The following is a 25,139-nucleotide window of genomic DNA, read 5'->3' as shown; positions in this document are numbered from 1 at the left end:
CCAAACGGACAAAACATTTCTCATGATAACATGATTAAGCATGTACTGTTCACTTCCAAATACGTTTAATATGGTGGTTATCAGAAATCACCATGGTCTTCCGAAAAACGTTGTTGCTTTAGTATTTTTCACAGACCTCTGGGTGGATGGACATTTACAAAACATAAAGTACTGACACAAAATCACTCAATCACAAGGTATCGAAACAATTCGTTCTGATTTCAACCTGTCGTATGACTGTTTGAGTGTTGTGACTCTGTGACTTACTATTCTGTGTCAGTAATTTATGTTTCGTAAATGTCCATCCACCCAGTAAGTGAGAGTGGCCATGTTTCAATATCGAGGTTTGTGTTTTGTACCGTGATGACTTAATCTGAATGCGAACTGAGATTGTTTGGACGAGTGACAGCCGGTGTGGATCTAGGGCGATCTCATCCTCATTCTGGCGACATGGCGTCTTATTCTGAGCATTAGAATCCTCTGCCATTCCTTATGGAATGTCTGCGTCATTGCGCGCAGATTGTGAACAGGATAATCTCTAGCTTATGCGTGACATTAATTATAGTCCGAAAGTGAGTGAGTTCGTGAGTTGTGATTTACAGTCACATCGGCTGTATGTCAGCCATCCTTGCCTAAACAAGTCTTAATTTCACCGTAAATTCATGAAAATTATTAAAAAGCGTTCATATCAAGGCTCTTTGCGGAGCACGTTGATGTTGCGATGAATGAATGAGTGAATGAGTGAGTGAGTGTGGCTTTACGAAAATGGCTTTCCCACATTGTATCTATGTGGGGAGTGGAACTCAGGTTTTCGGCGTTACGATCGAACGCTTTAATCACTAGGCTCAGTTCAGAAATCTGTTTTGCACATAATGCAGTTTACGCCCTCTTTGCAACCCACAACGTTTGGGATGTGTGTGAAGCATGTGCTTTATGTGTATATTCCAGTGTGCGTGGTGTCTGGTCGCCTGTTTGGAACACAGCTATTAAAGTTTTAAAACTTGTTATTGGATACAGGTAGCATTTTATTTAATTAATGCACATGTATTTCTAACAGCATTCAAAATAGCACTTAGGAATTCAAAAGTATATGTATCCCCAATAAGGAAATTTCTCATACATGTACATCCACCACTTACATTAATTGATTCTGATCCCTTCTCGTCCTTTGAAAAGTTTGAAGCTTATATTCGCTATTGTGAAAAAGGGATGTGTGTTCCAATACGTCAATGTTTACCCTGGATTTCCTTGACAAAGCGCTTTCATGTCATTTATGTAACGCAGAACGTCTTTGGAGTGACTCAGTAATGTTGTCGGGTGGGGGGCACCGAGATTGGCTGACCACCTTCATGCGGAATTCAGTGGGCGGTACCACCGAGTCACTAGGCAAGACTACCGTCATGTGCAACATCCTAGGGGTACATACCACATGGACCTCGCGTTTTATTTCCCATGACAATGCAAGTGCACACAGAACTCGTATTGTTACCTTGTACCTCCAGCAGGAGAATATAACCACCCTACTTTGGTCAGCACTCCAGATTTTCCGCCCACAGAATGTGTCTGGTGTGTCCTTGAACGTCAAAAACGTCACCGTCAAACAGCATGTCCCTACAATGCAGAATGAAAGGGATCAAATGAATGAAAGTAACACATGAGCTAACCTCCTCGTATTGTTTTGAGAAGTTACGGATCATGGTCAGTCATGAAACAAAGTGTAGAGTCATCTGACGTACATTGACTTGCAATGAAAATCTCAGTCAGATGTCGTAGTTATCTCATGTCAGAAACACACCGCACACGTCTGAGCAGGTGTGATAATTTCTCACTGAATATCACTATTTGTTTTCACAATATGTATCCCATGAGTGGCACAACAACTATACAGAAAGTCTGTATGTGTCATTTTGATTCAGTTTTAGTCGCCACATACCACACATGGGTGGCTGACTACCAGTTCAAACCCGTTAGTGTGATAAACAGATTTCTTTACATACATCATTTTTATAACGCATTTTAATATTCTTTATAATACACTTAATACACAAACCAAATAGGGCCCTGTCGTTAGCTTTTGTTAAGCATGCGTTTTTTGGTGCTTTCAAGAAGACCATGGACAAAAAGTCATAAAACAGCACCGGTACGAAGTGTGGCTATAAACTTGGAATCACTGTTACACAATCATTGTTTAGAAACCACATGTATGGATGAATGAATTTGCTTGCATTTATCTATGCCATTGCTAACTGATATTGAAAGAAAACAAGCCATCAGACTGCTTGAAACCGGAACATCCCTGCGCAACGTTGGACAGAAGTTTAACGATGCAGAGGAGCACTATATACCCCTTACGGAGATGTTACAGTGTACTGTGTACAGTGTTAATCCAGCCACGTAACGTTTCCCTGGGAGAGGGGTCCCGGAATGATCTTCCATCAGGACAAAGCCAGACATATGTCGTAAGGGTGGTTCAGCAGTTCCTGCTCCATCACATCATTCCCTGACTTGCTAAATCCAAAGATCTGCCCCCTATTGAAAATGTCTGGGGCGAAACAGAGAGATTGGGGCGCTATCCAAATCCCTCAATCACACTCCATGGTCTGCAATAGATGCTTTCACAAATATGGGGGTTGCTGAAGTATTGTAAGAATATTTTCCTCCTGAGAGGGTACGTAAGTCCCAAAACTTTCAAAGTCTATTTAGCTCTATGCACATTTTAATTCGCAGAATATTATATTATGGTTAAATACCAGCACATTCGCCAATGGCTGAAGGGATGGCATAAATCCACCTAGGATCTATGACGGTTGCTAGAGTACTGTCAGTCCCCATGGACCTCAGAGTGGTGGTCTGCCTTCAGTTGTTGGCGATCCTCAGCCCTGATCTGATCTGAAATTTGGTTTAGAGATTTATAATAATTTTTCTTTCTTCATATTGTGATATTCTAGTCGGTTTTAATACCCTTCGTTTGGTTTTTATAATTTTCATGTATGTATTGTGCATTCTAAACTTGGTTTTGTCACTATATGGCTGAAATACGACCGGTGACTGCAAATGTTAACCCACTCACTCAATAGATACAGAACACCATTTTACAAGACTTTGTGACGTTTGAGTGACTCTATGAGGCGCATGTGTCAAACAGGTGCACACGTTCTCGACTATGTGAATTTCATGTTAACCGTTCATTCATTGTGACCTCATTAGGATGTGTTCGCCAGAAAAGTCTAAAATGTGCCATTTGGAATTCTATTTTGCAATGATTTTCTTGGAATCTTAGAAAAGTCTCATCATGAAAATAGCTGCTGACATATCCAACTTCAAATCAATCACATTAACGTTGGCCTTTGACTAGTATCCGTCAGAAAGCGATTAGTCTAGCATATGTGAAAACATTCTAGGAATGTTCTGTCAACACAAGCTAAATAGTTATGACTTCTAAATGATGTAGTTAATTGCATCCAAAATGTGTGAACGTGAAGGTTGTTCACGTTGTCACGAGAAACAAGGCAAAAATACTGAACCCTTGACAAACACATTATCCCATTCTATATTAGTCTTATACTTCTTTCAAAACAAGATGCAAAGGCTGAAACTGGCAGTTGAAAGGATGCGTAACGGATAGTGATATTTATCTCGTTATTGACCCAGATTGTTTATCCAATATCAAGCTGTCTGATGTATCTTTAAATTATGGTATCACGATATAAAGACGCCGAGTCGTTGCTACTTCGAAATCCACCATGCTGTCATTCTCTTTGCTCTTCATTGGATACCTCTCAGACACTGTGGGTCCGTTTCTGTCTGGGTCCACCCTCAGATCAGAATGTGCAGTAGCCTGTGTGAACAACGCAAATTGCTCCTCATTTTTCTATGACGTGAACACTCAGGCGTGTTACCTGGAGAAGTATGTGTACGTTGCTATGGACCAGCTCTATCATCAGAGGGGTGTTCAATACTATTCTCTGCTGAACGGTAAGTGATGTGCCTTTTCAGATCATAGTCTTTTAGTTCATAATTGTTAGCTTTGACAAAAACATCTAATCTCCTTGAAAGACATTTCTCTTGGACGAAAAATACGTTGATAATTTAGAACGGATATTATCCAATCTGCTCCCTCTATATGAATATTTATAAAGTTGTAAAAATAGCATTCCTATACATATTTCAACAATGGTAGGATACAATACATTATATCCTACATAAAGCAAAAAATACACAGGATAAACTGTGATAACAGTGTGGTTTAAGTGCGTTAACAGTCCTCTCTCCTTCCGTGTGTAACTCTCGTCACCGTCCTAAGTCCTGAGTGTGTAACACTGGCGTCTGCTGGAAAATATACATTCTCATGCTTTTCCAGTCTCTTTTAAGAAACTGCTCAGTCTGAAAGTATGGCATATTAATGTGATACGTAAGAGTGTCTCAGTGTAATATGTTCATGCCAATACATTATGCAAGCAATAGTGTAACTTTCGAAATCATAGAGAGATCTAAAATTAATAACAATGGTCTAAACATTAGATGGTATTCATTACTCTGAAATATGAAAACAATATCTCTCCATGCAAACTCGGAATAAAACAAGGTTTGGTAGGTGATTTTGGGTACAGATTTAACCCTGACCATTACGTTATGAATTTTCTGCAAGAGGATTTAAACCTGAACTTGGATTACATGAACAGAATTTAATAGGATTCCCACAATGATTTGCATTTAGTACATAGTGCGTCTAAGCACTGTCATATCCTGTATGTCTGGAAAAAGAGGGTTAAGTAAACTATGGAAGATTCGAAATTTATTTCCAAACGATAGGAGGTATCTCAAACATAACAGTGAGCCAACCGTGTTGTTCCAGAGGCTTGTCCTGCCGGCTACGTCTACTGTCGTTTCACAAACCAGTGTCTCAGGCTGCATTCATCTTCAAAGATGAAATATCCAGCCGCCAAGACACTCTGTCTGGAGAACTCGGGACATCTCGCCTTCATTATGGCTAAGGAAGAGAATGAACAAGCTTCAGTTGTTGCTGAGAGTAAGTTCAGTTTATAATATCGCCTGATGCTGTATGCATACGAGACTAACTGGGGCACACCTTTGGCATCACACTCGCCACTGCTTCTTTCTTTCCCCTTTCATTACATTCGCCCCAACTCGCTCTATTCATCTCTCTGCCTCGATCTCGTCCAAACGTGTTTCCAGTAGAAAGTTAGGGATGAACAAATAGATTAGCTGATAGGAGCATACTGTCTTCCCTGTGAACATGCTTGTATGGATTGTTTGTTATTTGATTTGTTGAGTAATGTTGTACAATACTCCAAAATGGATGTCGAGGGCAGATATATGTATGGGCAACGGTTTGAACAGCTCGCTCACACAGAAAGGAAAGAAAGGAAACCTCCTATCTATATATGTTCTATAAAGTAGTGCATAAAAAGCATTTCACAAAGTATACCCTCACCAATAACGAATATTGAGAACATTGAAACCTCTTGTGTAGAACTGGTCAACCTGGATTACTCAGCAAAAGAGTGAACAACTGTCTATATATCTACAGACAATACTGTATGGATCGGCCTTGAGCGTAATGACGGCGATGATGAATGGCACTGGGCAAACGGGCATTCCCTTGGACCCTACATCAACTTTAATCAAGCAAGCCTTGAAGATGAACAGATTTATGGCCGGATGTTTCCTTTAGGCAAATGGGGTGCATACAGCGCAAATGGGGTATTATTTACTCTATGTGAGATTGGTGTTGAGGGAAAGAGCAATGCTCTTATGTGTTGGGATATAAATTCTTAAAGTGAGTGAGTGAGTGAGTTTAGTTTTACGTCGCACTTAGCAATATTCCAGCTATATGGCGACGGTCTGTAAATAATCGAGTCTGGACCAGACAATCCAGTGATCAACAACATGAGCATCGATCTGCGCAATGGGGAACCGATGACATGTGTCAACCAAGTCAGCTAGTCTGACCACCCGATCCCGTTAGTCGCCTCTTACGACAAGCATAGTCACCTTTTATGGCAAGCATGGGTTGCTGAAGGCCTATTCTACCCCGGGACCTTCACGGGTCTATAAATTCTTAAAAGTGCCATTAACGTCTTGAATATAATTTTTACCATATAGGAAGGTTTGTTTCTATAAACAACATCTCCATGTGAATAATCCCTTCCACCTGTCCAGATGATTCTCAGGAAATACAATTGATCAGTATTCCTGATTCAGTTCATTTGGGTGCACAATGCACATAGTCTTGGCAGGATGGCAATGTACCTTACACATTTAGATATCGTGTCTGTATTTGTCCTGTATAAAGTCATCAATGTTAAAAGCAAATTTTAGTTATAATTTGATGTGAATATTACTAGTCAACGTCGCCTCTACAGATTAAAGAAGTTGTAAGTCCTTAAAAATATTGTTTCATTCTTCTCCCAAACTGCTAGAATTCCCATCAAAGAAATAAAAATTACTTCCTCGATCTATACCACAAATCAGTTATGCCAATAAGCGGTTATTCTATGAGTAATGGGAGCAGGTAAGCAGCAAAACTAAACATTCAGGATAATGTGTTTCATCTGATGTACACTGTTGCTTATCTGAAGCATATGTAATCTATAACTCATGTTACTTCAACATGTATACAGCTAGCTCCCAAACCCAAACAGGGAACGGGTCACATTTATTTTACTCATTGACTCATTGCCCACTTGGTTGCCATAATTTAATCACTTAGAAATGGATTGGCAAACAAGCCTGTATGGCTTATAATAATGCCTCTCCAAAACACATGTTTTGTTGACAAAATTATTCCACAGTCTGATTGTATTGGGTAGAAACGAACTGGCGTAATTTGTAGATCTGCATCTGATATTTTGGTAATTTTCGTTATTTCTAAGATTATAAATATTATTGTCAGATACATTCCCTGGACTAAGATCACAAAGAAAATCAGCAACCATGTGGTTTGCCATTTTATATAACAATGTTAATTTGGATCTTTCTCTTCTTTTCGCTGAGGAGGTTTGACGTGTCTCATTGTACTGCTTATCATGGCTCGTGCCTCTGACTGCACCGCATACCGTGCGTGTGGCATCTAAGTGAAGGTGTTCTAGTGACAAGGATTGCTCATTTGTGCAATTGTCCCAGAGATGACAACAATAAAATAATGGTAGAATAAAGGATAATTATTTGTGTTATATTGTTTCCAATGTTTTGCGTTACAGTCTATATTTAAAACTACGAAAACAATTAATCATGGGGCTAATTTTGCTGATCATTTCAATGATGTGGGAATGCCAAAATAATTTATCCTGAAAGGTAATACTTAAGTGTTTATGAGTCTGAATTTCTTTTTATGACCGTACCATTCATGGTGAGGGGAGGTTTTATAGAATGTTCAGTTTTACGTGAGAATTTAACAGGCTATTGAGGATTTTCATAGATATTGAATGTATTGTTAATTTTGATATTGTATGTATTGTTGAAATAAAACAAAAATGTAGAAAGACTTACTTTTTTACTACTACATTCAAGGGGTGTGTGTGTGTGTGTGTGTGTCTTATTTCACAGGGAACAAAATTTCAGGGACATCTATTGTCTTGAGGATTATTCCGCTTCAGTGACTTGTCCACCTAGAACAATAGGTGGTGGATAAACGAGAAGACCCCGGAGAAGTACGTGCATGTTGGATGTCAGGAGCTGCAGAACCGGAACGGCATTCAACACTGCTGAACAGTAAGTGACTTACCGTCTGAGATCCTATTCATGTAATTCACATTTCTTGGCTGTTTCTGTTTAAAACCAAAGACTTTTTTCTTTTTTAAAAAAAAAAAACCCCAAAAACTTCTCTACGTGAATTTGAAGCCAAATTTGCTTGATCTTGATTATGATTTTAAAAAAAAATCCGTGCTAGCTGACCACACCCAAGCCAGCCTTATCATCACATCCTATGGAACAGCATCGATATCTTGGAAATCAACCGAGCAGACTACATGATTAGGAAACTCCTTGAAGCCATTTATATCCAACGCTACAACCCCACCATGAATCGTGATAGTTACTATTTTATCTCCCAGCCTATCACTACCAAATCAAAGACCACCGTCGGTAATGCACCCAAGGCTTCCCTTTGTGCATTGTAATCACAACAACCCACTTACTAATTATCTCATTGTACCTCCACGTCACTAACTGCATAAACTCTGATCTAATCACAGTCGATCACTCTGTACATCAGCCTACTCTGCTCAGGTCACTTTCAGATATCCAATGTACATCAAGCTTGTTAATTGTATATACTCAGCAAGCACTAATGTATATATTCTTCACGTCTGTTGTATCGTTTGATAACGGCGTTAGTACCTTGGCCGAAATGTACCACTCACTGCAACAAAAAAGTTAAATATCGTAGAACGTGTTTTTCCTTGCTGGTAGTAGTTTTTTCAGTTGCTGATGGTGTCCTGGTTGCAGTTAAATTCTTGACAGCTGACCTTGTGAAGACTTCTTATTGCCCTGTCGTTTGAACAAGTCTGCATATTCATTGTGTTTTCTTTGGTTATTGCTTGCCTGCTCGGTCAAACATTCTTATGTATACCACAATTCTACGGACCAATGTCCCACAATTACGTTTTTCACGTTTCGAAAATGGCACGATTCGTACGATGGTTTCAGAAGCTGTGTCTTTACCTGGATCACGCTATGTTTTGCCGATTGTTTCCAACTCGGGTTCAAACCTCTACCGTCATTTTTGTTTTTAATAGTTACTTTAAAAGTGATAACTTTCTTTTGGACTGGTAGTTCGTGAGTGATGTAGAATGCACCCTGGTTGTGGTGCCACCCTGAATGTATTTGAATGCATTTTTCATGATATTGTGATTAAACATGTACTGTCCACATCCAAACACGTTTTCATGTAGAAAGCACCATGGCCTTCAGAAATATGATATGGTGTCTAAACTGTCGCTGAATTTAATACATGAATCATGCTATTTCACTTTATAATCATTTAGATCTTGAAGTCTTACATCTACTTCACAGAGACTTCACCCATCAAACCATCAACTTTTAAAAATATCTGAGATCTCAACATCAATTACACACTCATGTTTGTAGAATGATACTGATATTTATCATCAATTAAATCATACAGATAAGAGTCGCCGGTTTCCTAAAACGTCAGAAAGACGTTTGATAGGCTTCATATCAGGGCTTCCAGGAGGACACGTTAATATTTCAGTGAGCGAGTGAGTGTAGTTTACGCCGCTTTCAGCGATGTTCCAGCAATATCAAGAAATTGGAGGCAAGACATTAGGAAAAGAAGAGGGCAACTTATGCGAACTAATTGTGTTCTTTGTGATCTGTGTCTTTATGCATTCCAGTGATATCTGAATTACTTTCTAATACTCAGTTTTCCATTTACATTAATCATCATTCAATTCACGCAGTTAGAACCTATAATGGGTGCATGTAAAAGGTACATGACCAGGTACATTTTGACAAGGTATAATCATTATTCTGTCATAATATATATGCATGTCCTCGTATTGTCGAAATGGTAAATTTGCGATTTCTGATGAAAATGGAAATGGTTTTAAAGTGTACTTTTTGCCTGCATTTTGCCTTATATTTACCTGCATGGTCACCTTTTCACTATCACCATGTATCTGGAATTGATGGGTAGATCCTCATAGCGTATTCGGAATCTTACAATCTCTGTTTTTAATGAATATGACACGGCTTACATTTTGCATCTGACTCAGCCTAAATAGATGCTGCTGCTGCTGCTGCTGCTGCTGCTGCTGATGATGATGATGATGAAGAAGAAGAAAACATCAGCAATAGATTATTCCTGGTTTTGAAGAAACAATATTTCACGACCATTTATATCGATTAAAGCATTAATCATGCCTACTGAAAACATTTTAGGAATTTTCTGTAAACACCAACTATTACTGTTTGCTGAAATTCAACATAGTTAATTGCATTTAAAAGTGAGAACATGACATAAACACCGAAGTGATGTCTAATTTTTGTTTTGTTTGACGTTATCATTCAAAATACGACGTAAAATCGAAATACGCAGTTAAATAGATGCTTAACGAATTTAAATAGATGCTTAACGAATTTAAATAGATGCTTAACGGTTAGTCCTGTTTATGAATAATAAACATACTCAATATTAAACTGTCTGACGCAATTCATAACTTGGAATCACTAGATAAGAACGTTCAGTCCTTGCTGCTCAGGAAACCACAATGTTTACATTCTCCTTGCTCTTCACTGGGTACATCGTAGACACCCTGGGTCCCTTCCTGTCTGGGGCAATCCTCAAATCAGAATGTGCTGTAGCCTGTGTGAACAACGCAAACTGCTCCTCATTTTTCTATGACGTGAACACTCAGGAGTGTTACCTAGAGAAGTACGTGTATGCTGCAAGTCACCAGCTGCAGAACCGGAGTGGCATTCAATACTTTTCTCTACTGAACAGTAAGTGTTGTACCTTTTGAAATAATATTCTTTTAATTCATCATTGTTGGACTTGAAACTGACAGATGCTGAAGCCAAACTCTACGTATTAAGCAAGAAATTAAGCCCCATTTTCCTCGAATGAAATTAAACAGTCGGAGGCTGGACTCTTTTGAAAACATATAGTATTGGGCGAAATTCCTAACCCTATTTCATAATTTGAAATTGATAACACAAATAGATCTTTATAAAATTTCTTTTTTTGTCAAAAGGAATTTGTCCATGTCCTTGGTGACTAAGATTGACATGTGATTATTTCAACCATCGCGAAACAAAAGGTCGATATATCTTTTGAAAATATTTCACCAGAGGTGGCATATATTTTCGCTATATCCCAAATAAATTGGAAGATACATAGGCCAAACTGTGATATCAGTGTGGTTTATGAGCTGTATCTGTCATCTCGCCTTTTTTAGAGACCCGTGAGGAACGAGGTTAGATATGACCTTCAGCAACCAATGCTAGGCATAAGAGGAAGTCTCGCTGACATGTTTGACACCTCATCGTACCCCAGCCGTGTAGATTCACTGTTCAAGATTTTGGTCATTGGATTGTCTCGTTCAGACTCGATTATTCATAGACCGACGCCACATAATGCTTAATGCGGCGTTAACCTACTTACACATACCGTCCCGGTTTTTAGACGGGTTCTTCAACAGCCACTTCTCTCCTCTTGTTGAAGATAGAAACTGGCAGTTTTTACGCGAGTAAATGTTTAGTGGTTCAACTATTTACATTACTTGTAGAGTTTAATTTTCTGCAAAAGTACTGCCCCAACAAAATGGGACAATGTGCAGATAAATGAACTTAAATTATGTAATAAATTAGGCTTATGTGGTGGGAGATCAACCTCTAAAATCATGTAATTGACTCTTTTCATTTGTAGGCTTTCATGGAATACGACCAAACTGACTTTTACATGAAACTATGTGTATTAACAAACCGAAACTTTAACATTTCATGGGCATTCTTGATACCATAAAGTGTTTTCTGATGAACTACCATAGATGAAGTACCACAGTTGATGAATGCATTCACCACAAACACTTTCTGGGAAAGTTAAAACGTGGAACTAAGTGTAAAAGGAGATATGTTGCGATGTCTGTCTCAAAGACCACACGTAACTGACAGACTAACAATATGATTATAAATCTTCATGAAATGCCTAGGTTCTGTGAAATGCACTCCTCAACATATGCACATACATGTAGCAGCGGATTCCTAACAATGTTTCTTTTTCTAGAACACCGTGTGTCCTTGGTATCTAAAACATCATCTGTTGTGTATTTTGTATTCAAATTGACTTAATCAAACTAACGAAACACTGAAAAGTACATTCCAAGCCATAAGGAGTTTCACCAACATGTTTGTCAGAGCCAACTGTCTTCATCCAGATACGTGTCCTGCCAGCTACGTCTACTGTCGCTCCACAAACCAGTGTCTGAGGCTTTATTCATCCCCGAAGATGAAATTTCCAGCTGCCCAGAAACTGTGTGTAGAGAACTCGGGACATCTTGCCTACGTGAGATCTGAGGAAGAGAACGAACAAGCGTCCATTGTTGCGAATGGTAAGTATATTGTATATGCATACGAGACCATAGCAAACTGTCTTCCCTGCAAAGACCACAGTAGAAGAGTATGGTTGTTAGGCAAGATATAATTATTGAATAGTTTTCAGAACCTCTGCCTAAATTCAGTGGTGTAAAGTAGCACATAAATAAGAAGTTCACAAAGTATTCACGGGCCAAATACAAATATTGTGAAGGTTGTGTTCATATTTCTTGCACAGTATTAACAAACCTGAAGAAAAGTAGTCCTTGACACTCAAATACACGCAAATGTACATTGAGTGGAGCAGACATCCCGTTCTTATTGTTGAGCTGCTTAGTTTTCATAGTGCATAATTTATCCCTGTTCTTTGCCCTCTCCTTCTGTCTTTCTCGTGTGCTACTGGGTACTCACATCAAAATCGATAGAACGTCTGTTTTTCGCATACACAGACCAAGTTGTATGGATCGGCTTTGAGCGTAATGTCAAGGATGGTCAATGGTACTGGACAAATGGACATTTACTTGGATCCTACGCCAACTGGAATCCCACAAAGCTTGACGGTGAAGAGCTATACGGCAGGATGTTTAGCACTGGCAGATGGGGTGTCTATGGCCTGAATGGGCACGCATTAGCTCTGTGTGAAATTGACCTTGAGGAGAAGGACGATGCCCTTAGAGGTTAGGATGGTTGGGAATGTATAAATCCGCTCATTTGGATGCACAAAGCCCTCCTCAGTATGGTAAAATTGCTAAGGGACCATCGACTTGTAAATGTTGTAGCTGTAAGTGTCGTATGTAAAGTCATCGTTGTTGCAAAGAAACATCTAATCCACTTTCCAGCTCTTTGTAAAGCGTATACGCATAAGCTAAACATCAAAACAGATATACTTAATTTCTGTGTTGGAAAGCAGTAAAACAGTTGGAAAAGCAATAAAATAGCTGGAAAGCAATAAATCAGAAAATTTAGTTTTAGATTTGTGTTTCAGTTCTTTGACACACGTCGTTTGTCAAGCCAGGAACGTCTACCTGCAATTAGTATGTTGGGACAAATGAGGGCGTTGTGGCACAAACTCCTAAGATTTCACAGTCGGTATAAATTTTCGCCACCAGACATTTTTAATCATCCCCTGTCACAGATATGGGTAGACAAAGATTCACAGCCTGATGTTAACGGGCCACCAGTTGTTGTGACAATGATTATAAACCAGAGGGAAAAATTGATTTATTAGATATGTGAATTAACACTTGATATTTATATGAATAAACGTTTCTGTTATTGCAAGAATGTCAATATACAAAATGATTGCAAATGGATCATTTTAAACCTTTTCTATGGGACACATGCTAATGAAGACACAGTAAGAGAACAGTCAAAATGAATTCTGACAGACAATAACGTGTATGTTCACCATGAGCATTATTGCTGCAAGTTTTACAATTGCGCCTGGAAAAGCCAATTAAGACTCGCAAGAAGGTATTCCAGATCTGTGGAAGCACCTGGTGAAGATCCTGAAGCGTGGGTGGGGTCTACAGTCGTTGACTGCAGCAGACGTTGGTGACGTAATGTCAAATCTGTCATCTGGCAGGATGTCTAGCAAGTATCTCGTGTGCATCCAAACGCTGGCGAATAGTCCTTGGCGATTGACATCAGGGACTGGTCGGACTGTCAGTGTGAGAGTAGGAATCAAAGGGATTCAGAGGCAAAATGACCTACAGAAAAGGGACCCAGAAAATAAGGTGCATTTCCCCAAATCCCCTTTCCTAGACTTATTAGATTTGAAAACACACATTTAAAAGGAGCATAGGGTAGAATGAATATTGACACATCTGGAACATTATTGAGCATACCCAGCAAATGTTGCAAGGTTCTAGGAAGAGGATCAGGTGTATGTGATGAGACAAGAACGTCTATGTGTAACCCGTGAGCGTTGTACAATTAACATGTTTTTGCTGAACTCTCAAGCTTCCATCAGTTACACCAAGACGGAATCGGCTTTCCGATGCTTGTAAGTGATCATCGTTCAGCAGAGGGTGTTTCAGTTTTGCCTGGCCCTCCTTAGGCGATTCTGGACTCTAATCATAGAGGCCGAGCGAAATGATAACAACTGATGCTTCAGAACAGTGCTTGTGGTGAATGGTTGTCGTAGAGTAAGAATCAAAAGTACCTTGTACTCACTGTCTGATATAACATCCGCGGTCGTCCGGAACGTGGACGATCCTTCACCACTTTGGTTTCCCTGTATTTTCTGTTTTGTCGACTGACATCTGTAGTGGGCATTTCTTTCCTGACCAAGTGCTTGAAAGGATATACGAGAGTAAGCATTCCAACACTTTGCCATCGCTGGTCATCTGATTGTCTTCTTTGTACCATAGTGGCAGGAACATTATTGTGCATTGTAAGCCATGAAGACTAAATATCGACACATGGATACATGGGTTTACTTCTGGATATGCACCTCGGGGTGTGTTTGGTAGACCTCTCCGCCAGGTATCTTTATTGAAACACGTATCAACATACACAAGCTCAAATTGAACATAATTATGTTCGTGGTCGAAATATCTATGGCTGATGATCTTTTTTCCCGGCTGTATGTGCATGTGCGTGTGCGTGTGCGTGTGCGTGTGCGTGTGCGTGTGCGCGTGCGTGTGCGGAAGCGTCACATTGCTCTGTCCCTAAACTAATTTACTGTAGCAGGTAACTGGCACAATATATCATTGTGAGCATACATCGTCATCACACCGCAAATAGTCATGATCCAGAGTTTGAATCTGATGGTAAACACAGTATTGCTATGCATCAGTGTACACAAACGTTCTCCGATGCAATTCCTTACTGTGACATGTACCATACGTTCACTAGTTGTTTCACGTGAACACAAGACTAGCCTTTCCTGTATATATGACAGGTGCCACCGGTGGGATAGGATTCATTTAACTCTTCTCGAACGACTTGTATCGTCACTATTTGATAGTGATTGATAAATACATTGTCTCTTTTTATGTCAGTCACTGGATTGTCCGGTCCAGAACCTCTCCAATAGACAGTCTCTACGTCGAGGTCGATGAACCATCTCTTGCCTCACGACGTATAGAATTATCTTTACAATATATTACTAAACTATAGGTCTGTAGCATCTAAATCTGCCTTCAATCCCCTTCATTAGGATTATACAAGAAATCTTCTCTTTCCCCGCCTCTTGGCACAGAATTAAACCATTCATTTCTGCTGCATGCACTGAGCTGGAAAATACAGCGTCTTCCCGTTTTCTTTCTTCTTCTCCTTGGTAGTTAGTTCGACCAGAAGTTGACCTCACACTGAATAAAATAAACAGGAATAAATGTAGTAAATGTAGTAAATAAAGTAAATGTAGTACATACAAATAAATCCCTATTTACAGATGCGTCCAAGAATGGTTGCGCAGTTGCTTGTGCCACTGTTATTGGATCCAAAACAATTGGATCTTATTAATTGCTCAATAATACCTCTATTTTCACAGCAGAAGGTACCACGATCTTTTTCCCTTTACAATTATACGGCCAAACCTCGTAGACAAATATAGAAAGTCTCACATCTCTTTAAAAGAGCAGAGGAAAATGTTGCCCGCTGTAATCGAAGATTCTGGAACTACATAAAATCCCCTAGTACTCCCTCTGCTAGCTGTATCACATCTGGATTCAATGAATGGACTAACAGACCTGCAGATTGTCAACAGTGGGATCTCCAGAGTGAACGTGGCAAGATAGTCCTTCATACTGAAACATGATTCTCATTAACCTATTGAGACAATACCTTTTTAACCGTGAAAGTGAAAATAGACACCACAAACTAACACTGAATTCCAATTCCTTGTTTCATAAGAAAATGGTACTTACATATAAATTTCAAACTTTAACAACACCGTATTAGGGGAAAATACCTTAACTGTGAAATCACAGATTACACCCGTTTAATGAGATCGTAAAATGATTTACAATGCATCTGGCTCACCTGTTATGTTTTTTGGGGCTTATTCAGTGTAGTTCTGTGACACAAAATAAGACTGATATAATATCAGTTCCGTACCAAACCGCCAAACTCTTCTATCGACAGAGCCTCGTTTTGAGATTTCCATGCTTTTCAGGTTTCCGTTTGTCAGATCTCGTTGTACGACAGAGCACGTTGTTCGACATGTTTGCAAGGATTAGAAGGAGCAGTTAAATGAATTCGTCGAAACATTCTGGACTGGTTATAGCACGAAGTTGCGCAATAGAACGGACCCTAGTAAACAGGAAACGAGACTGTTCCGTAATCAGTGTTTGATGTTTGAATGCCTGGTCATTTCAAGAAAAATATTTCTTCATTACTGTGATCAGTTCACATAGGTGTATAGCACAAACAGCAGTTTGTATCTCGTTACTCGGTGACATCGCAGCACATAAACGTGTAATCAGGAAACTATGATAGGTTTGTGAAGAACGAACTTTATGTGTACATACAAGTAAGCTGAGCGGGTTAGACGGCTGACTTTGTGCTGGCGATTAGGTGCCTGACCCTGAGGGTGTGGATTCGAATCCCCGATGAGACTCAATTAAAAAAAGTGCAAGAATTTGTACTTTACTAAGAAAGTGTAATCACAGATATAACACATGCTAGTACAAATTTTGATTTGTACAATGTGTTCCCATGGTGTTTTTTCTGGTGCAGAATTGACCTGCATGATCACCTTTTCGTGAACGTCATGTACAATAACTATCCAATAATAATCAATACACATATCTTCATATAGTTGAAAGGGTACATTTGCGATTTCTGGTGACTATGGAAACGGTTTTCAAGCTTTCCTTGCATTTCACCTGCATGGCAACTTTTTGACGAACGTCGTGAACATCATTTTTCAATAACTGATGAACAAATGCTCAAGGAATTGTCGGAATCACACAGTCTTGATGTCTAATGAGTATGGACACACTTTACATTTTGCATATGACTCGCCTAAATAAATGCGAAGGCGAGGAGTGAGTGAGTAAGTTTACGTTGTTTTAGCAATATGCCAACAACATCACGGCTGAGGACACCAGATATATGCTTCACACACTGTAACCTAGGGAACCAATCTAGGGAATCAAACCCGGGACTTCAGCGAACCCATTAACCTCCAGTGAGTGAGTGAGTTATTATTTAACGGCACATCGACAATGTTTCAATCATAATGGGACGATCAGATGATGGTGGTGGTGGTGGGGTTGTGGCGGTGACACTGAAACCATCAAAAGAGAGGTCGATCCAAACCAAGTACATAATAGAACCTCACCTCCTGGAAAAAACTCCCGATCATCCGGCGGAAGCACTTTATCCAGCATAAATTGACCCTTGTAGGTATATCCCAAGCTCATTAAGTACGACTGAAATATGATATGGTTTATTGCATTTAAAAAAAAAGAAAGTTGTGTCGTTGCCTGGACAACATTTAAAAAGAAAGGAAATACCAAACTCTTGACAAACACATTACCTGATTTCTAGTTTGCATGATGCTATCTTTCAAAACACGATGATAAAATCGTATTTTCGATATGAAGTTACTTGAACACTTAACAAAAAGGATATTTATCCAGCTAATGGGTAAACAAACATGCTCAATATCTATCTCCCTCACATCATTCATAACTTGGGGTATTACTATATAACGGGGTCGAATCTTTGCTATTGTGGACACCACCACGTTTGGCATAATCTCTGTGCTCTTTACCGGGTACGTCTTAAACACCCTGGGTCCCTTCCTGTCTGGGGCCAACCTCAAAACAGAATGTGTACTAACCTGTGTGAACAACGTAAAGTGCTCCTCAGTTGTCTATGACACTCATTCGTGTTACCTGGAGAGGTATGTGTATGTTGCCAGGGACCAACTCCAGCTGGTGTTCAATACTAGTCGCCGCTGCACTGTAAGTGATGTACCTTCTGAGATCTTAATATTTTAATTCATGAATAATTTGTTGAGACACATCAAACCCTCCCGCAAATACTTTCTTGAAATATTGTTTCATGCCTACCTGTATTTTTTCACTGGATCCCTGAAACGCAGCATCAAAGCAAAATGGATTGCCCTAATCCGACTCTTGAATGTATATAAAATATATTTTGTGAAGACCATGTACATGTACTTCAAAATGGTGTCCTCGTTAAAATAAGAAGCGTCATTATCCGATTAAAAGAAGCACAAAAAGAGCAGTGTAAACAAAGTATAAGAAAGTCTCTCGGAATCACAACATCCACATATCTGAAACATTTTGATGAATCTTCTGAGATACCAACAGATACATAAAGATTAATATGTTTCGGAAGGTCTAGCTACGATCGCGAGCTAAGATATAATCCTTGATATTAGAATATAAATTTCAAGGACAGCACCCGACATACCAATTCTGTAGAAACAATACTTTCTAAAATTGTTGTGTACGGTTTAATCAAAGACCAAGCTTGAAACAAACTTCTTGATGAGCTGGTTTCGCACATGATAATCAGGGCATCTGGTGCATATGACAATCAGGGCATCTGGTGCATATGACAATCAGGGCATCTGGTGCACATGACAATCAGGGCATCTGGTACACATGACAATCAGGGCATCTGGTGCATGTGACAGACCAGCGGTGTTGCGAACAATAGCACAAACACATACACATCGCTACTCACACGCATATAATGCATAACAATTTAATATCATTTAATTAATTTTCTGAAACTGAAATAGCAGACACGAATGGTGACTGGTATTGATGATTCGTGAGCCTTCTGTTTTGGTTATCGGCTTTCTCAGCCGTCATGGAGAAATTGATAATGTGACGATAAAACGTGTACGTCTGTTGTCACTTAATATTCACTCATTCTTAGAATTTGCTGCTCGTAAAATTGCTGATGTCGTTAGACGACTAACAATTATTTTTCTTCATGTATTGATAAGTTTATATATTTTGGATTTTTTGGAACAGAGTTCCACTATAGTAAATCCTCATTAGATGTCTGGACGTGGATTAAAAACTTAATACAAGTATTGTTTCACCAATTTCAGTATGGCTTACACTGAGTCACCAGTTACCAAAGAGTCACCAGAAGCACTGGAACCGCCAAACAACGTCTGACAGGGTTTGATACGACTCAGTTGAAAATGGACCACGTTTTCGAGGCAATACAATCGCTGACATCAAAGTTTGAAGACATCTTCGCGTCAAACAAGGATATACACAATAAGTTGGAAACTGTTGATACCTCATTACAAAATATAATCAGAAAGCTGACTGATGTGGAAACTAGATGTGTGAGACTAGAAAACGAAAACAAACTTTTAAAGGCTGTATCACTAAGATGGAGGGTACAATTGATTACCTAGAAAATCATAGCAGACGCTCGAATGTGATATTTTACGGGATACCTAAGACAACTCGGAACGAGACATGGGATGATTGTGAATCTGCAGTTAGAACTGTGGTCAGGGACAAACTCGAGATGGATGACTTCCTTATATCAATCAGTCGAGCTCATTGGATAATGAACAGTAAAGCATCTTCTAAAAAACTCAAGGGCTCTTCGATGTGGATTGGCGAGGACTTCTCTCGTACTGTTCGTGAGATACGAAGGAAGCTGAAACCCATGATGATGGAGGCGAGGAGGCATGATCAGCGTGCTTATCGACGTCTCCATAAACTGATCATTGACAACTCCACGTACACATGGGATCTGGAGGGCGACTGTGTTATTGTTTTGAAGGATCAACCAATCAGAGGACGGGACGCGTGCACACGTGATAACTGTGGTGACACCAGTACCTCCTAGAGGTGTGGTCAGGCCCTGAGTGACACTGACATTAACACGATCTACACGTTCTCTACCCTGTCCTGGAATGTAAACGGGTTATCAAGTAAACTCAAAGACTGCGACTTTATATCTTTTGTCACAAGTTTTGATGTTTTTGGTTTTCTGGAAGTATGGGGTAGCTGTACACTGTCTGACATACAGGAGAAATTTCCCGATTACCTGATATACATGAATCATAGAGATTTTAACCATAGAGGAGGTGTAGCAGTCGGACTTCACCGATCTCTAGAACACGGCATACTTCAAGTAATAACCAGCTTCACCAATATAGTCTGTGTAGTTTTCGATAACACCGTGTTCAATCTACAAAACAATATTTTGTTCTGCTACGTGCATGTCCATCCTATTTACTCATCAGTAGCTACGGATACGAGACCTTGTAAAGGTATAGATTATTTAGAACAGTGTCTTACAGAGGTACTGACTGAGTACACTAACTGTGACGTCATTCTCCATTGCGATTTGAACGCGAGGACGGGCAGTCTGCAAAATTATATCATTGATGACAATAACAAATATATTCCAAGTATCGAAGATATGGACCATGTAACTGACTCTTTCAGCAAATCCAGATGTACTACTGGTGATGTTGTCAATGCGTATGGAGAAGATTTAATTAGGTTATGTTGTATGTTTGGTATACACATACTCAATGGTAGATTTCCCGGTGATCGTTCTGGATCGTACACATGTTGTAAGCATAATGACGCCAGCACGGTAGATTATATACTGTGTTCCACTGACTTATTTACCAATGTTGTTGACTTTAATATTCACACTAGAGATGATTCAGATCATTTCCCTCTCAGTGTGACATTTTCATTTCCCGATACACATCCAAAAGTGACTGATGATGCTAGTGCGAGTTGTAGAATACCTATGTTTTCATGGAGAGATGATTGCAGGGAGAGGTTTATTGATTGTTTACGTAATCTGTTAGCTGATTTCAGTGTAGACCAATGTGGTGAGTTGTTGAACCTGTGTATAGACTCTGCAGTGGAAAGACTTACGAACACTCTTCAAGTTTGCGCAGCTTGTTGTGGCTTACAGGCAAAACGGCATAACGCCCAACAACTCAGATCTAATTTATGGTACGATGACGATTGTGAAAAACTGAAAAAAACTAAAAGGTCATATTTGAATGAATTCAGGCTTTCTGGTGATAAAGATAAACTAATGAGTATTGTAAAATCAGGAATGCATACCGAAACACGTGTACGTGTAGAAAAAAGAAAGTAGAGTCTGATGCATATCAGATCAACGAACTTGTGAACCTATCTGCGAATAATGACAGCAAAAAGTTTTGGACTAGGGTCAAATCGTTGACATATTCTCGTAGCTAGTCCCCCAATATAACCTGCGTACAGTGGACAGAATATTATAAGGATGTATGTAATATTACTAATATTATTGTGGACACTGAGATGATCAATGTTGTTAGATAATATCGATGAATGTCTTGACCATGATACTGATGTTGATCATGATAATAATATTGACTGTATTCTGAACGATGACATCACCATGATGAGATTGAAGCTGCTGTAAAATGTCTAAAGCGTGGCAGGGCTGCAGGACCAGACGGTATCAAGGCTGAGATGATTATTTGCTGCGTTCGTCTTCTATGTCCGTATTTGTTACTTATCTTCAATAGAGCACTTGCGTCTGGCACGTATCCACGGGAGTGGTCAAAGGGTATTATTGTGCCTTTGCATAAGAAAGGTAGTGTTAACAATGTTGATAATTATAGGGGTATCTCGTTAATGGATGTTCTTGGTAAATTGTTTTGTATAGTAATAAATAACCGTCTTCAGCGATTCGCAGAAGTTTACGCTAAAATTCCCCAGGGACAAGCTGGGTTCCGTAAAGGTTACTCCACCACAGATAATGTATTTTCATTGCAATGTCTCATTCAAAAGTATCTTTCTAAAGGTGGTGGTCGTCTTTATTCTTTGTTTGTAGACTTTCGAAAGGCTTTTGATTCCGTTAACAGGACACTACTTTGGTACTCACTTTTCAGGCAAGGGATAAGAGGCAACTTAATCTCAGTGCTAAGGGATATGTATTCCAAAATATTGGTGTCAGTTCGCCATTCCCATCTGTCAATTGGTAGATATTTCGAGTCATTAAGTGGCGTACGTCAGGGTTGTATTTTAAGCCCGTTCCTCTTTGCGATGTTTATAACAGAATTTCAGGTTATACTGCAGAATTCAGGTCTAAGGGGTATCTTTGTGGGATCCGATTATGTTGACTTACTTCTGCTGCTGTTCACCGACGATCTTAATTTATTTGATGATACTGTCATAGGATTGAAGAGAAAGATAAATATTTCACATAGCTGCTGTAGCTCTTGGGGTCTGGAGGTTAATATGGATAAGACAGAGGTTTTGGTATTTCGCAACGGTGGGTTCCTTCGTTCCTATGAAAAATGGTTCTACAATGATATTCCAATCAAAACATCAACATACTATAATTACCTTGGTATTCTATTTTCTACTCGGTTGTCCTGGACAAAGTGCACACAAACTCTACTAGGTAAGGCCAGTAAGGCACTGTTCTCTCTGAAGGTATTATTTAATAAATACCCTAATGTAAAGTTAATGTTCAAATTATTTGATAGCAAAGTTAAACCAGTGTTACTATACGGCTCCAAAATCTGGGGATTTGAGGTAAGGAAATCGATCGAAATGTTTCATACTAATTTCTGTAAATATGTTGTTGGAGTTGGAAAACATGTCTCCAGTAATGGTATTTTAGCAGAATGTGGTAGATCAAATATCTATGTGGATTACTACCAAAGGTGTATCATGTATTGGTGTAAATTGTTAAGGATGTCTGAGGATCGTTACCCCAAACAGTGTTATTTACTTATGAAGAAATTAGATTCATCTGGTCGAGTGACTTGGGCGACATCTGTTAAATATCTTTTAAATGCTTATGGCTTCGGGTATGTATGGTATAGTCAGGATGTTGGTGATATTCCCCATTTCATTTCCCTTTTTAGGAAAAGACTTCTTGATTGTGATATGCAACGTATTCTCGGCAATATCAGAGAATCTGTCCATTTAAGATATCTTAAAGAAGTTAAGTCATTGTTAAATACTGAATATTATGTCAATCAAATAGCTATCAGAAGATATGTATGTTTGCTCAGACTACATGCACTTCCTTTGAGATGTAATATTCGAGATAAGAATTTTGATAAGATAAATAAAATGTGTGACTGTGGCTCGAAAGAAGATGAAATTCACTTCATGTTTGAATGCAAAGCATAATATGATTTTATTAGGGATAGGTATTTTCCATATTCTAGAATGGATAGCAAACAGACTAAATATTTTTGTTTCATAAGTAGCACTTGTATCCACACACTTTCTAACGGTTCTAAATATATTAAAGAAGCCCTTACTTTTAGAAATTCCATTACATCCTCTGCTACAAGTTAACTCAATTCCGTCTATGTAATTTGTTACTCTTTATGTTGTAAATTGTTTTCCTTATTGTACATGGGCCGAAATAAAGAAACTGAAACTGAAACTGAAACACTGAATGTCTTATGTGCCTAAAACACTTTGTTCTAGGTGGTATTATTAAATATATTGTTGCTAAACTAAACTGCTGGAGAAAGGAAAGTTACAACCGACTTCGCGTGACCAGAAAATATACAAAGTCGTATGTGAAGGTTATGACAATTATTGTAAAAGCAGTAATCTTTTTCCAATATTTTGACTGAAAATGCATCGTCTATGCTAGTCTTCGTAGAAGTTGTCTCAGATCACGAGCAGGATGCCCGAGAGATGTTCAGGGGATTTCATGTGTGGAGAACGCACTGACCAAGGCAACGCGCTGACGTCAACGTTGTGCACGTATTACCGCACAATTCTAGCGGTTTGAGGCCAGATTCAACATTGACATGAGATTGCCATGCGCTATGATCGCTTGAAATTGTGAACTTCATCAGCCGTTTGTCTGTAGAAACAGGAAGACATCCCTGGGTTACCTACTTGTTGGTTTCATCCAGTATTCACATAGTATTGTCATACTTTGTTCAGTGACAGGGAAGTAAAGTCTTTCTAAAATTATAAAGAGTTGAACTTGGTTGAACTGCCATTTTGGGTTCAATATGTCACTTACGATACACACAGAAATAACTAATGCAATACAGTAAAGATTACTTACCTTGCTAAACATTTGTGAAAGGTTTCGCGCCGCCTCTAGTAATATTCCAGCAATATCACGACGCGGGGGCCCCAGAAATGGGCTTCAAGCGCTGTACCCATGTGGGGAATAAAACCTGGGTCTTCGGCGTGACGAGCAAACCCTTTAACCACCGCCCATGATAAACAAGAACGTGACATAGAAAACAGCGACTGGCTCCTTAACATATCTGATGATCAGTTTGGGAAGACTCGTTAGAACAGGGGTCCTATATAGAAAGGGAGAAGAAACTCCTCCAAAAGCCGCTGAACGTATGTCTCAGGTCGTCACGTAAACAGTGTAGCTAAAATGGTAGCAGCGTAGTATTTAAGATTCAGACCGGTTCATTTTCAACAGCTGATTAAGTTCGCTGAGTGTTGTAACTACTCAAATCCTGCAGGAAGAAGATAGGTTAACTATCTTGTCTCTTCAGTTTGAGTCAAATAATCGGTATTAGTGTCCGTATTAGGACAGCAGATTTGTAGTAAAGTTTCAAGTCGGTAAGTTATAGCTTACTGGCTCCTATTCTCGATTCACCGCGAAGACAGACTAAACTGTGCCGATAAAAAACTTCTTTCACACATTCGTTTATTTTTTAGAAGGAACACATACCTTCAGTTGAAAGGTATTTGAAAGTAATAGTGAGAGTTTATGACTTCAAAAAAATGTTAGGGTGTCATTGAGGTGTGTGAAAAATATGACATTTCGCCGATCTGTTCTGATCCGCCATTGAAATGCTACACGCCATTTTTGAGTGTTTCTAGTTATTTCTTCAAAAAACATCTTTCACATACACCTTTAATTCATATGAGGGGAATATACTATCAGGTGAAATGTGTTTGCAAGTAATGGTGATAGTTTCATAATCTAAGAACGAATGTTAGGGTGTGTTTGAGGTGTGTGAAAAATATGATATATCGCCGGTCTGTTCTGATCCGCCATTAAAATGCTATACGCCGTTGTTTGAGTATTCCTAGTTACTTCCTCAAAAACATTTTTCACATACACCTTTAATTCAT

General features: G+C 39.1%; 2 protein-coding genes across 2 annotated transcripts; both read left to right on the top strand.

Moving 5' to 3' along the window:
• Window positions 1–3,743: 3,743 nt before the first annotated feature.
• On the top strand, window positions 3,744–5,799 carry LOC137298744 (collectin-12-like). The gene is made up of 3 exons (XM_067831020.1): window positions 3,744–3,975; window positions 4,856–5,029; window positions 5,552–5,799. The coding sequence occupies exons 1-3, from the start codon at window positions 3,744–3,746 to the stop codon at window positions 5,797–5,799; spliced, it is 654 nt and encodes a 217-aa protein (XP_067687121.1).
• A 4,454-nt stretch (window positions 5,800–10,253) lies between these two features.
• LOC137298743 (collectin-12-like) lies at window positions 10,254–12,757 on the top strand. The gene is made up of 3 exons (XM_067831019.1): window positions 10,254–10,485; window positions 11,919–12,092; window positions 12,525–12,757. Exons 1-3 carry the CDS (start codon window positions 10,254–10,256, stop codon window positions 12,755–12,757), a joined length of 639 nt encoding a protein of 212 aa, XP_067687120.1.
• The last annotated feature ends 12,382 nt before the right edge of the window (window positions 12,758–25,139 follow it).

Source organism: Haliotis asinina, chromosome 10, assembly GCF_037392515.1.
Source record: "Haliotis asinina isolate JCU_RB_2024 chromosome 10, JCU_Hal_asi_v2, whole genome shotgun sequence".
Taxonomy (NCBI): Eukaryota; Metazoa; Mollusca; class Gastropoda; order Lepetellida; family Haliotidae; genus Haliotis; species Haliotis asinina.
The sequence above is the reverse complement of the archived record's forward strand: the minus strand, read 5'-3'. Positions and strand labels throughout refer to the sequence as shown.

Coding starts and splice junctions, on each gene's coding strand:
- LOC137298744 (XM_067831020.1), top strand. CDS start 3,744: ATGCTGTCATTCTCTTTGCTCTTCATTGGATACCTCTCAGACACTGTG. Junction 3,976..4,855: donor ATACTATTCTCTGCTGAACG/GTAAGTGATGTG, acceptor GTGTTGTTCCAG/AGGCTTGTCCTGCCGGCTAC. Junction 5,030..5,551: donor AGCTTCAGTTGTTGCTGAGA/GTAAGTTCAGTT, acceptor ATATATCTACAG/ACAATACTGTATGGATCGGC.
- LOC137298743 (XM_067831019.1), top strand. CDS start 10,254: ATGTTTACATTCTCCTTGCTCTTCACTGGGTACATCGTAGACACCCTG. Junction 10,486..11,918: donor ATACTTTTCTCTACTGAACA/GTAAGTGTTGTA, acceptor GTCTTCATCCAG/ATACGTGTCCTGCCAGCTAC. Junction 12,093..12,524: donor AGCGTCCATTGTTGCGAATG/GTAAGTATATTG, acceptor TCGCATACACAG/ACCAAGTTGTATGGATCGGC.